This window comes from Ranitomeya imitator, chromosome 1 (assembly GCF_032444005.1).
Source record: "Ranitomeya imitator isolate aRanImi1 chromosome 1, aRanImi1.pri, whole genome shotgun sequence".
Lineage (NCBI taxonomy): Eukaryota > Metazoa > Chordata > Amphibia > Anura > Dendrobatidae > Ranitomeya > Ranitomeya imitator.
The window spans coordinates 796,692,410-796,706,816 of NC_091282.1; the positions used below are offsets into that span (position 1 = coordinate 796,692,410).

Sequence of the window (14,407 nt, forward strand, 5' to 3'; positions counted from 1 at the left end):
ACCATGGGACAACTAGGAATCCAAATATTTACTTGAAATGGTTTCCTGATGTCCGTAGGCAGCACAATATCCCACCGTAATAAAGTCTGATTGCTGCATTGTACACGTCTGGTTTTCCATGTGATCCGGCTCTTGTTATATTATTGCTATTTATCTTGTGTGACTTCAGTGTTTGGGGCTGAAGCCTAAAAACTGCAGGAGTCAAAAATATCAAAATACTTTATGGTGCTGCCTCCAGTCCTCATGAACGAATCAGGACTGTGCATCGCCCGATAATCCATGAGCTGCAGCGCCCGATATAGAGAAGACACCGTGTGTAATGTAATGCATATATTTATTAGATTAAAAGTTGGAATTAACACATTAGACATATCTAAAATGTTTCACGTGCAGATCTCTTTCTGACCATAAACCTCCAGTAGATGCCACAAACCACCTTCCTCTCCCTTTAATAACATTCCCAGTCTCAATCTTTATTAATCCCCTCCTTGGCACCCATCGTGCCCCCGTTTTATCACATGACCTAGCTCCTTCATATCCTCCTGTACCCTCATAGCAAAACAAACACAAAACCACTATGACCAGTGAGTCGTTACTCGGTGCTCAGAATTGCCACCCCCCGCTCATAGAAGCTGTGAGGATCTTCTTTGGTGGCAATTTCAAAGTCTACGGTGAAGATCAAGTCAGCACGGGTGAAGTTCAGGTAGACTGGCAGCGTGACCTAGGAATGCAAAATTAAAAAAAAAAAAATCGTGAAAATGTTTTACAAGACTGAACCTTTCCCATAAAGTCGCTGATGAGACGTAGGAGATTTTACTGGTGGCTGGAGCCTCCGCAGACCACTCACCACATTGGCCTTCTTCTCGGCATTGGTCTGCTTGGTCCATCGCAGCTGTGTCAGGGGCAGCACAGTGGAGATGGCATTAGACAGGGACAGCTTGTTATTTGTACAGGTCGCTCCTTGAAGCTTCAGACCTAAAAAAAATCCATCTGTTATAATACAGCTGTTATATGGTTCCTGAACATGCTGGGAGTTATAGTTTTGCACCAGCTTTAGCGTTGCATGTTATAGACTCTAGGGTAACTACTGCTCACACCATGTCCTGATATCTGAAGCCTGGGAGATGTAATTCCCCTTTGCAGCAACAAATGACATGTAACTCTGCAGTAGATATTGAGCAGACAATAATCGTAAATTACCAGTTATCCCAAAGCTGTAGGCGTCCAGGACAGCATTCTGGGTGGTGGTTACGCTCACTTCTAGACACAGCTCCTCCAGGGACCAGCTGTTAGCCTGGGCGACGTACTGGCGGGTGGCGGTAATGTATGCCTCAGGTACGAACAAGCCGCCGAGCCACACATGGATGTTCTGCGAAGGAGAACAACAAGACATCAGCATCTGCCAGACACTGTGGCCTCTATTGCACAGCGTGGATCTTGCAAACCTTTAACTCCTTGGCTCCACTGGTGGCCGCCGCTTGAGAGATATTCTGCAGTTGCTTGATGCGGTCACTAAAATCTGCCACCCACTGGATGACAGTCATCCCTGCAGGAACTGTGAATCGAGACCAGCTCTGAGGCAAGATCCCTGGAGGAGGAGAAAGACAACATTGCACAGAGAAGAATCGAATATGGGCAGCTCTTTGGCACCAGAGTGGTGAACATGACCAGATGGAGACCAACAATCACTGGGATAATCCTGATGGGAGCTTCGGTTCTCATATCTGGACCCTAATAATCTACACCTCCCCCTATAAGCCATACCTTTCACCAGGTCATTGATCAAAGTGCGCAGGTAGTTTGTCTGCTTCTTCTTTCCTTCGCACACTTGGACGACATCGGTGAGATCTTGGCGCACGTCCTGCAGCAACTTTGCACCCATTTTTACTTCACGTTCGAAGAATCTGAACAGGGGATCCTGGAAGGCAAGTTTGTGTCTGAAGTTTAGGTGGGGGGATATGCCATTGCCAGGCCTGTGCATTGGGGTAATCTTCTGTGTCCTCACCTTTATGTTGTCCACGGTACGTTTCAGATGGTTCAGGGCTTGGGGGATGACGCTCAGCCAGTTGCAGGCAGTGGTGTGCAGTGTCCTCATCCAGGATGGGCGGCCGTCAGAGGTGGAATCAGTCCTCTGCTTTTTCTCGGTCTCGGCGTACGCCAAGTCGTCCTCATCCTCCAGCATTTGCATTTTCAGCATTTTACTGATCATATCAATGCCTGAACCACGAGGGGGATAAAAAAACAACGAAGGGCGACATAAAGCAAACTCAAAATAGGGAAGAAACGCAACAAAAAGCGCAACAATAAAGCCAGACTATGGAGTTATCCAGAGGGGAGACGTGCAGACTGTGGACTCCTCCAGTGAGCCGGGTACAAATCACTATGGAGGAGCGTGGCAATATAACTTAAACTAGGATAGTTTAAGTTATACCCCACAGGTGCGGAGACACAGTGACTGGCTAGACGGCAGCACCCAAAACCATTTCATGAAGTCAGATTAATAAATTATACCTCAAAATCATGTTTACACCAATCAATAAGGAAGAGTTCTGCGAGTCTTTGGACATTGTGATTTAAAAGCCTCTGCTTGCCTTCAGTGAATGGAAATCTTCAAAGTACAAACATTGGCTTTGGCACAGTTATCAGAGGTCTGCTGTAAAAAGCCGTGCGTTTGTGTGCGATCCATGCACAGAACGGATTTGTGAGCAATGACATTCAGGTCACTGACTGCAAGCAGAGAACTCTAGAACAATGAAGACACTTCTGCAATAAAAAAAAAAATGTGCAGAACTGTTCACACACAAGGCTGCGGTGTAAAATGCAATGAAGTACACTTGCCTTACCAAACCTCTGATCGTTCTAGCTGTACAATCACGTGACCGCTGCACCCTATCACTAACTGCCGGCAGTTTGCAACAAGTCACAACCGTGTCTGGTAATCGGCTGCAGTGGCCATCCAGCCGGAAGAACAGACCAGAGGAGGACCCCGACCCCCTGGGCATTGTTGGTATTAGCCTCTAAATGTGAAGTCTTAGTAGAGTGCAATTACTACATAGAGTAAAAAAAGAGGTTAAAAGAAATAAAAAGGTTTGTAAAATTAAGCAATGGAGGATACTGGACATGGCAGAGATGGTTCAGAGAAACACGGGGAAAATACAAGACTGTTGCAGGATGAGAACAGCCAGGACATGTCTGGTTGTGAGGAGACTGGAAAACCTCCTGGTCAATCACACACGCCCTGGGTCAGGACAGGTGAGAACATTGAGGACATGACAAGGGTTAATGCTGTAGATGACAGACAGAAGGTTAGAGATTAGTTGGAGATGAGAGCACAGTACGCGTTACCCTGTGTGGTCAGCAGGACGCGCTCCGCATTGTTCGGCAGCCCCAGCCAAGATGGCGTCTGAGCGTCCGGCAGCATCTCAACCCACTGCACAAACTCGTCTCTCCTACAGACACAAGGCAAGAGGGTAAGAGCAGCAAGGCTGGGCTCTCCATAAAAAAAAAGATAAAATTAGAAGACATCTTTACAGAAGCGCACATTCGTAAGGAGGAAGCGCGACCAGCACACGCCAGTACCTGATGCCGTCCGGCATTTGGATATCCTTGTGTCCATCCACCTTACAGGCCAGTTTGAAATCTCCATCGAAACTTGACGTGGTGAAGAGCCTCTCCAGGAAGGTGTTCAGCAGTCTCTGATCAAAGTCGTTATCGATTCGGCCCCCGTAGATGGACTGCGCCATGAGGGTCTTCAGCGCGGACCATGGGATCTTATCCGGGGAAATGTTCTGTCGGCCCTGAGAGAAAAACCCCATGCAATCAGTTTCCGATACAGCAACTTAGGGCTCCTTCTCACTTGCGAGAAATACGTCCGAGTCTCGCAGGTTAAAACCCTGCTCTGGCGCCAGCACTCCAGAGCGGAGCGTGCGGCCGCATAGCAATACATGGAGCTGCACGCTCCGCTCTGGAGTGCCGGTGCCAGAGCAGGGTTTTAACCTGCGAGACTCGGATGTATTTCTCGCAAGTGAGAAGGAGCCCTTATTGACAGACTTCAGGCATCAAGTCTACCATTAGTCTTAAGGTTCTAGTTCGCGGTCAGTGCATGGAAACACTTTGGTTTAATTTGTGTGATCTAAATGCAGATGTACAAATGCCGCTCCTATCCTATGCTCCAGCACAATAGTAAAAACTGATACATTGTAACAAACCCATTGCACAAGCTCAGGACCACTTCCATTCAGTGACAATAGCAAGGGATAGAAATTTGCAGAACTTTTCAGAGACCTTGATTAATCCTCTTTCACTTGGGGAGGGGAGTTTTGTGACTTTTCATCAAGTTTCTTCATTGGGGAAATAGGGAACCCTGTACACGTCCACCATGCCCAGGGGGTGAAAGCATTGCACCAACTGCATGGTCCGAGACTTTCACTTTCTCACTTACCTTTGCGGTGTCATCCAGCCAAGTGTCCACAGTGTCACACGCCGACCGCAGATCGGATTCCCCAAATTCGTATTTTTTGGACCAGCCCAGAGGAGCGTAACGCAGACGTTCCTGGATGATGGCGTGGAACCAAGCCAGCAGGAAATACAGGCGAGCACGCTCATTCGGAGACTACAGAGATGGGGAGAGGAGGATGAGGATCCTTACAGCACAGGCAGGCACCAGTCACTAGATCATAGCCCCCACGTGACAACCCACCTTACAGATCCTGGACACCGGGATGCTACTGAATGTCCGCAGCATGTTGGCCTTCACGCCAGGAGGTGGTTCAAAGACGAAAATCCGTCCGGCTCGGAGCAGGTTCACCGGCACCTGGATCAGGACAGAATGTACGGTTACTCCAGGTCCAGACAGAACCGAGGTGTGGAGTGATTCAGAGCAAAGACTTTGCTCTGACCTTTGGATTAATCTCCATCGTTAGGAAGAGGCGGAAGGACGAGTGCGGCTGCAGGGAATGAAGTTTCTTCTCCAGCTGCATGAGCCACCCAGGAGCCAAGTGCACGTTCTTCAGCATCACCCACCTGGAGGGACGGAGTAACGGTCAGATCGCCTATAGGTCAGACAGGACCAGCACGCACTAACTATTATACTATTATATAGTGTGTGTGTGTGTGTGTGTGTGTGTGTGTGTGTGTGTGTGTGTGTGTGTGTGTGTGTGTGTGTGTGTGTGTGTGTGTGTGTGTGTGTGTGTATATATATATATATATATATATATATATATATATATATATATACACACACTATATAATTGTCTAAGGGTCACTTCCGTCTTTCTGTCCTGTCACGGATATTCATTGGTCACGGCCTCTGTCATGGAGATCCAAGTCGCTGATTTGCCGCGACCAATCAGCGACGGGCACAGTCCGGAAGAAAAAGGCCGCTCCTTACTCCCCGCAGTCAGTGCCCGGCGCCCGCATACTCACCGCTCACACAGGGTTAATGCCGGCGGTAACGGACCGCGTTATGCCGCGGGTAACGCACTTCGTTACCGCTGCTATTAACCCTGTGTGTGACCAAGTTTTTACTATTGATGCTGCCTATGCAGCATCAATAGTAAAAAGATCTAATGTTAAAAATAATAAAAAAAAACAAAAAACCTGCTATTCTCACCTTCCGTAGTGCAACGATGTGCTCGCGCCTGCCGCCATCTTCCGTTCCCAGAGATGCATTGCGAAATTACCCAGAAGTCTTAGCGGTCTCGCGAGACCGCTAAGTCATCTGTGTAATTTCGCAATGCATCCTGGGAACGGAAGATGGCGGCAGCCGCGCGCCTATCGCCGGAGCTCCGCTGGATCCTAGAGGGTGAGTATATAACTTTTTTATTTTAATTATTTTTTTAAACAGGGATATGGTGCCCACACTGCTGTATACTACATGGGCTGTGTTAGATACCGCGTGGCTGCTATATACTGCGTGGCTGCTATATACTACATGGACAGTGTGATATACTCCGTGGGCTGTGCTAGATATTACGTGGCCACTGTTATGTACTGTGTGGGAAGTGTTATATACTACGTGACTGGACAATATACTACGTGGCTCTGTGCTGTATACTACGTCGCTGGGCAATATACTACGTGGCTCTGTGCTGTATACTACGTCGCTGGGCAATATGCTATGTAGCTGGCCAATATACTACGTGGACATGCATATTCTAGAATACCCGATGCGTTAGAATCGGGCCACCATCTAATATATATTCTTTATAGTGTGAGTGTAGTGTGAGTGTGTGCATATAGTGTGTGTGTGTGTGTGTGTGTGTGTGTATAGTGTGTGTGTGTGAGTGTGTGTGTGTGTACACACACACACACACTAGCTGAAGAGCCCGGCGTTGCCTGGGCATAGTAAATATCTGTGGTTAGTTATAGCACCTCACGTCTCTTATTTTCTCATCACGCCTCTCATTTTCCCCCTCACATCTCTCATTTTCTCCCTCACTCCTCTCATTCCCCCCTAACACTTGTCATTTCGACCTCACATCTGTCATTTTCTGATCACTCCACTATTGTCCCTCACTCCTCTCATTTTGTACTCACACCTTTTCATTTTCACCTCACACCTCTCATTTTCACCTCAGTATATACAGGTCCTTCTCAAAAAATTAGCATATAGTGTTAAATTTCATTATTTACCATAATGTAATGATTACAATTAAACTTTCATATATTATAGATTCATTATCCACCAACTGAAATTTGTCAGGTCTTTTATTGTTTTAATACTGATGATTTTGGCATACAACTCCTGATAACCCAAAAAACCTGTCTCAATAAATTAGCATATTTCACCCATCCAATCAAATAAAAGTGTTTTTTAATAACAAACAAAAAAACCATCAAATAATAATGTTCAGTTATGCACTCAATACTTGGTCGGGAATCCTTTGGCAGAAATGACTGCTTCAATGCGGCGTGGCATGGAGGCAATCAGCCTGTGACACTGCTGAGATGTTATGGAGGCCCAGGATGCTTCAATAGCGGCCTTAAGCTCATCCAGAGTGTTGGGTCTTGCGTCTCTCAACTTTCTCTTCACAATATCCCACAGATTCTCTATGGGGTTCAGGTCAGGAGAGTTGGCAGGCCAATTGAGCACAGTAATACCATGGTCAGTAAACCATTTACCAGTGGTTTTGGCACTGTGAGCAGGTGCCAGGTCGTGCTGAAAAATGAAATCTTCATCTCCATAAAGCATTTCAGCCGATGGAAGCATGAAGTGCTCCAAAATCTCCTGATAGCTAGCTGCATTGACCCTGCCCTTGATGAAACACAGTGGACCAACACCAGCAGCTGACATGGCACCCCACACCATCACTGACTGTGGGTACTTGACACTGGACTTCAGGCATTTTGGCATTTCCTTCTCCCCAGTCTTCCTCCAGACTCTGGCACCTTGATTTCCGAATGACATGCAAAATTTGCTTTCATCAGAAAAAAGTACTTGGGACCACTTAGCAACAGTCCAGTGCTGCTTCTCTGTAGCCCAGGTCAGGCGCCTCTGCCGCTGTTTATGGTTCAAAAGTGGCTTTACCTGGGGAATGCGGCACCTGTAGCCCATTTCCTGCACACGCCTGTGCACGGTGGCTCTGGATGTTTCCACACCAGACTCCGTCCACTGCTTCCTCAGGTTCCCCAAGGTCTGGAATCGGTCCTTCTCCACAATCTTCCTCAGGGTCCGGTCTCCTCTTCTCGTTGTACAGCGTTTTCTGCCACATTGTTTCCTTCCAACAGACTTACCATTGAGGTGCCTTGATACAGCACTCTGGGAACAGCCTATTTGTTGAGAAATTTCTTTCTGGGTCTTACCCTCTTGCTTGAGGGTGTCAATGGTGGCCTTCTTGACATCTGTCAGGTCGCTAGTCTTACCCATGATGGGGGTTTTGAGTAATGAACCAGGCAGAGAGTTTATAAAAGCCTCAGGTATCTTTTGCATGTGTTTAGAGTTAATTAGTTGATTCAGAAGATTAGGGTAATAGGTCGTTTAGAGAACCTTTTCTTGATATGCTAATTTATTGAGACAGGTTTTTTGGGTTATCAGGAGTTGTATGCCAAAATCATCAGTATTAAAACAATAAAAGACCTGACAAATTTCAGTTGGTGGATAATGAATCTATAATATATGAAAGTTTAATTGTAATCATTACATTATGGTAAATAATGAAATTTAACACTATATGCTAATTTTTTGAGAAGGACCTGTACATGTTTGTCATCTGCCTTATATATATTATACACCTGTATGTCATCTCCTGTATATAGTATATACCTGTATGTCATCTCCCCTGTATATAGTATATACCTGCTGTGTGTCATCTCCCCTGTATATAGTATAAACCTGTATGTCATCTCCTTCTATATATAGTATATACCTGTATGTCATCTCCTTCTATATATAGTATATACCTGTGTCATCTCCTCTTATATATAGTATATACCTGTATGTCATCTCCTTCTATATATAGTATATACCTGTATGTCATCTCCTCCTGTATATAGTATATACCTGTATGTCATCTATATATATAGCATATACCTGTATGTCATCTCCTCCTGTATATAGTATATACCTGTGTGTCATCTCCTCTTGTATATAGTATATACCTGTATGTCATCTCCTCCTGTATATATATGTACCTGTATGTCATCTCCTCCTCTATATAGTATATACCTGTGTGTCATCTCTCCTGTATATAGTATATATCTGTGTGTCATCTCCCCTGTATATAGTATATACCTGTGTGTCATCTACTCCTGTATTAGACCTCGTTCACACGTTATTTGCTCAGTATTTTTACCTCAGTATTTGTAAGCTAAATTGGCAGCCTGATAAATCCCCAGCCAACAGGAAGCCCTCCTCCTGGCAGTATATATTAGCTCACACATACACATAATAGACAGGTCATATGACTGACAGCTGCCGTATTTCCTATATAGTACATTTGTTGCTCTTACAGTTTGTCTGCTTATTAATCAGATTTTTATTTTTGAAGGATACCAGACTTGTGTGTGTTTTAGGGTGAGTTTCGTTTGTCAAGTTGTGTGTGTTGAGTTGCATGTGGCAACATGCGTGTAGCAACTTTTTGTGTGTCGAGTTGCATGTGACATGTTAGTGTAGCAAGTTGTGTGCAGCAAGTTTTGCGCATGGCGAGTTTTGCGCGTGGCGAGTTTTATGTGTGGTGCCTTTTGAGTATGTGCAAGTTTTGTGTGAGGCAACTTTTGCACGTGTTGCAACTTTTGTGCATGTGGCAAGTTTTCCGCGTGTGCAAGTTTTGCGTGTGGCGAGTTTTCCATGAGGTGAGTTTTGCACTTGTGTCGAGTTTTGCGTGAGCCTAGTTTTTGCATGTGGCGAGTTCTGCGCGAGGTGAGTTTTGAGTGGCGACTTTTGTGTTTCGACTTTTATGTGGCGAGGTTGGTGTATGTGTGGTGAAATGTGTGCTGAGGGTAATGTGTTCATGCACGTGGTAGTGTGTGGCGCATTTTGTGTGTGTTCATATCCCCATGTGTGGTGAGTATCCCATGTCGGGGCCCCACCTTAGCAACTGTACGGTATATACTCTTTGGCGCCATCGCTCTCACTCTTTAAGTCCCCCTTGTTCACATCTGGCAGCTGTCAATTTGCCTCCAACACTTTTCCTTTCACTTTTCCCCATTATGTAGATAGGGCCAAAATTGTTTGGTGAATTGGAAAGCCCGGGGTTAAAATTTCACCTCACAACATAGCCTATGATGCTCTCGGGGTCCAGACGTGTGACTGTGCAAAATTTTGTGGCTGTAGCTGCGACGGTGCAGATGCCAATCCCGGACATACATACACACACACACATACAGCTTTATATATTAGATATATAGATATAGGTGTGTGTGTGTGTGTGTGTGTGTGTGTGTGTGTGTGTGTGTGTGTGTGTGTGTGTGTGTGTATATATGTGTATGTGTATGTGTATATATATATATATATATATGTTCCGTAGTATATAACACAGCCTATACAGCCACGTAGTATGTAACATAGCCACATAGTGTATTGCACTGCTATGTAGTGTATTGCACAGGCATGTAGTATATACCAGAGCCACGTAGTATATAACATAGCCACGTAGTATATAACATCGCCCGTCGTATATTGCACTGCCACGTTATATATAACAGAGCCACGTAGTATATTGCACAGTCGACGTAGTATATAACAGAACCGACACAGCCACATAGTATATTGCACAGCTACGTAGTATATACCACAGAGCATGTAGTATATTGGACAGTCACGTAGTATATATGTCGCTGGGCAATATACAACATCTCTATGCTACATACTAACAGAGCCCACGCAGTATGTAACACAGCCCATGTAGTATATAGCAATGTGGGCACTATATGCGTGGTTAAAAAAGACTGAAAATAAAAAATAAACATATACTCACCTTCCGAGGGCCCCTTGTAGTCCTGGCGCCTGTGTGCGGTGCACGCGGTAGCTTCCGGTCCCAGGGTTGGTATGAGCGCAGGACCTGTGATGACGTCGCGGTCACATGACTGTGACATCATGGCAGGTCCTTCTCGCATAGCATCCTTGGCACCGGAACCTGCCGCTTGCACTGCTGAGGACAGTGCGTGACCTCGGAGGGTGAGAATAACCTTTTTTTGTATTATTTTTACGCAGCATCAATAGTAAAAAGTTGGTCACACAGGGTTAATAGCAGCGTTAATGGAGTGCGTTACACCGCGGTCCATTAACACTGGCACTAACCCTGTGTGAGCGCTCAGCGCTGATTGCAGGGCAGTAAAGCAGCAGCCATTTCGCTGCCATACTCTGGCCGTCGCTGATTTGTCGTGGCAATGGTCGTGGGCGTTTTGCCACGACCAATCAGCGACTTGAATTTCCATGACAGACATAGGCCACGACCAATCAATATCCGTGACAGACCCTTAGACAATTATATAGTAGATATATCATGACCAGCAGAATTAACATATGTCCTGACACTGCAGGTCACAGCATATGTAATCCTGAGAAGGCAGTCTCCTTTCTCCAATCTCGCCAGGGGGCTTTACTGAGAACCACAAAGTGGAAACATTTCACACCTTCTGGCTCTTTTGAAGAGAGGTGCCAATTACAGCCTAACACCATCTATGTTTACACAAACCATTTCAGAGAAAATAATGTATTCATTGGTGGAGTGGCCATGGTCCAGTCACAAACCAGCAATTGGAGTGTTAACATGAGAGGCTGGTTTAGCAATCTGCTCTCTAGAGTAAGTCTATAAATTAGGCCTACACACAAAAAAAAAAAAGATGTTCACATGTGGGGGCAGCCTGGAAAGCTGATGTGAGCTATTCCATATTTCTCCATCTCCCTCGGGGACAGAGTACCAGACTGCAAAGTTCGATATTTCTGTAAGTTTTCTCCCTTTATTTTAGCACTGTTTTTGCATATTTTTAAACCTTTTTATTTCCATTTTTATATCCTTTTTATTGTAAGCACAGTACCTTTTATATTAAAGCTTAAAACTTTATTAAGTCTAAACCTTGTATGCTCTACAGCAGTGTTCCCCAACTCCGGTCCTTAAGAGCCACCAACAGGTCATGTTTTCAGGATTTCCTTAGTATTGCACAGGTAATTGAATGCTTGCCTGTCCAGGTGATGCAATTCTCACCTGCGCAATACTAAGGAAATCCTGAAAACATGACCTGTTGGTAGCTCTTGAGGACCAGAGTTGGGGAGCACTGCTCTACAGAATCCATAGCCTTACAGTGTGTGCTCCTGGTGATTGGCACATAGTAGCAGTAATATTTCCGAGACTCATCACCCGTGTGTTCGGTGAGTGGTGGCAGCGTGTACGAGTGGGGTGTGTGGACTGTCGGGGTGCGATTTATGCTTCCATTACAGCACAGGACAGAGGTTTAATGCTGGACAGAGAGGAGATAGAGAGGAGACAGATTAACCCTTGCAGGCGCAACCCCAAGTCACATGCTGAGAAGTGGGTACGTAACAGTAATATTAATCCAATGTAGATGAAACAAACCTAGTCCTGCTCACACAGCTGAGGGTTCGTTACAATTAAAGCTAAGCCAGAGTCCTCTGACCTTACAGATACAGGAGGTTAAGGGAGACACAGACCAGATAAACGCAGCCATGCAGAAGATTGACAAACGTGTGGGGGAGGTAGAGGAGAGAGTGAGCACTGCAGAAGACCATATAGTGCAGCTGCAAAAAGCAGAGAAAAAGTTCACTCAAGCAATAGCTGAATTGGCGGCGAAAAATGAGGACCTTGAGAACAGGTCCAGAAGAAACAATATTCGCATAGTGGGCATCCCTGAAAAAGCTGAAGGGAGGAATCCAACGGAATATATTGAAAACTGGCTGTTAGAGACTTTTGGAGATATGGCGCTAACAAAAGTGTTCGCGGTAGAGAGAGCGCATAGGGTCCCACCGAAACCACCTGTCCCTGGAGCGAATCCCCGTACCATGCTAGCCAAAATTCTAAATTATAGAGAGAGACATTATCCTGAGGAAGGCCAGAGACATGACGGATCTGACAGTTGAAGGCCAAAAGATTGCTATCTACCCGGACTATTCTACTTTGGTGCAGAGACAACGGATGATGTTCACGGGTATCAAGAGACGGCTGAGGGAGCTGGGAGTGCAATACTCCATGATGTTTCCAGCAAGACTGAGGGTGGTGGCGTTTGATAAAATTCATTTTTTTCAGAAGCCGGAGGAAGCTACCCAGTGGATCGATATCAATGCTAAAAAGCTTAAAGGAAAAGGAGACAAACTGTGGGAAGAGTCTGATTTTGGTTACCTATTTGTCAGTGGGCATAGAGTCATGTGATTGACAAACTAGGGGGTATGGGTGGTGAAGAAGGGAGCTGGATTATACTCAGTTAAAGTTAAAGGGAGAGTGTAATGGCTGCTGGGAAGGAGGGAGGAAGGGTAAGCGGCATATTTCAAGTGTATGCAGGTTTCTTGCGTGTGTAAATAATTCTACGTTAAAATACTTTGAGACACGTTATTTTTCAAAATGTCTGAAATCCTGTTATGTACAGTGGTGGGAGGAGGGTTGGGAAGGTAATGCCAAACGGAGTGTTCGCTATGGGCGATGATGCCCCACTCTTGAAAAGAGGTGGAATGGTTAGATGTGAGGGGTTAAGGGTGGGAGGGGGGAGTTGGGAGGGGGGGGGGAGATTAGTTAGACAGCTCGTGCTCAAAAAAGATGATACTTTGAGTGAAGATGAGCCAAGTGATGGGGACCCGTTTTAAGATTTTGTGCTGGAATGTGAGAGGCCTAGGCGAGAAATCCAGACGTGCCGCGTGTTTGCAACATGTAAGAGACCAACGGGCCTCAATGATTTGCTTGCTGGAGACGCATTTGGTAAGGGAAAAGGTGGATGTCCTGAATAGACGGTGGATCCAGAGGGGATATCATTCTACCTTCTCCACGTATGCAAGAGGAGTCTCAATCTTGGTTCCAGCGGGAGTTCAGTATGAGGAGGTGAAGGTATGTGTGGATGTGGATGGGCAGTACGTACTAATATGGTGTATACTGTATGGAGTGATGCTGTGTGTTGCAGCGATGTATATTCCGCCTCCCTACTCTAGCAGGAAAATTAGAGAAGTAATGGAGCGAGTGGAAAGATGGGGACCGACACCGTTAATAATTATCGGGGATCTAAATAACATCTGTGATGAATATTGGGACAAAAATAAAAATACTCAGAATAGGTTGGAGGGACACATAACAACATTTGGCACCTATATACAGGAGATCGGTATGATTGATCTTTGGAGGGTCAGACATATTGGGGAGAGAGGGTACTCATGTTATTCACCAGCGCATGCCACGCTCTCTAGGATTGATATGGCTCTGGGTAACAGGATTTTGGACACATTGGTTGGGGAGGTGAGATATCTGCCAAGGGCCCTGTCAGACCATAGTCCAATTGAAGTAGAGGTTAGATTGGAGGGGGCACGTTCGACAAGTGGGAGAGAATGGAAGATTCATCCCAATTGGTTACAAAGTATTGAGTTGGAAAGTATAGGACGGGAGGTGGCGGAATTCTTTCTCTTAAATGATGGAAGCACTGACGCTCTTACAATTTGGGATGCAATGAAGGCGTATCTGAGGGGACTACTGTTTAGGGACATTAGTAGGTGTAAGCGGAGGACGAGGGAGGCAGAAAAAGCGGCAATTGAGGAGTTGAAGGAAGCAGAAGACGGGATGTCACACTGGGAACCCCTGAGGCAGAGAAAAGGATGAAAAACGCACAAAATCATTTGGAAAAAATTCTGTTAGGCAAAGCTGAGAGGAAACGGGATTTCCAAAGGGTATTGTTTTATCAGGAGGGAGAAACAGTGGGACATATGCTATCGGTAGTGGTTGCTGCTCAGAGAGGTTCTTCATATATACACTATTTG

At 45.6% G+C, this 14,407-nt stretch overlaps 1 protein-coding gene across 3 annotated transcripts in view; it reads right to left on the minus strand.

Moving 5' to 3' along the window:
• Positions 1-317: 317 nt before the first annotated feature.
• DYNC1H1 (dynein cytoplasmic 1 heavy chain 1) overlaps positions 318-14,407 on the minus strand; it is a 63,151-nt gene continuing 49,061 nt past the window's right edge. For all 3 annotated transcript variants that reach the window (XM_069738019.1, XM_069738027.1, XM_069738010.1), the window contains exons 67-77: positions 4,899-5,022; positions 4,700-4,813; positions 4,442-4,612; positions 3,580-3,797; positions 3,346-3,449; positions 2,006-2,217; positions 1,765-1,918; positions 1,446-1,588; positions 1,201-1,369; positions 848-975; positions 318-721 (exon numbers count right to left, since the gene is read on the minus strand). In XM_069738019.1, the coding sequence (XP_069594120.1) occupies positions 593-721; positions 848-975; positions 1,201-1,369; positions 1,446-1,588; positions 1,765-1,918; positions 2,006-2,217; positions 3,346-3,449; positions 3,580-3,797; positions 4,442-4,612; positions 4,700-4,813; positions 4,899-5,022 (1,666 nt within the window). In that variant the 3' untranslated portion in view covers positions 318-592. The remainder of the gene's footprint in view (positions 722-847; positions 976-1,200; positions 1,370-1,445; positions 1,589-1,764; positions 1,919-2,005; positions 2,218-3,345; positions 3,450-3,579; positions 3,798-4,441; positions 4,613-4,699; positions 4,814-4,898; positions 5,023-14,407) is intronic.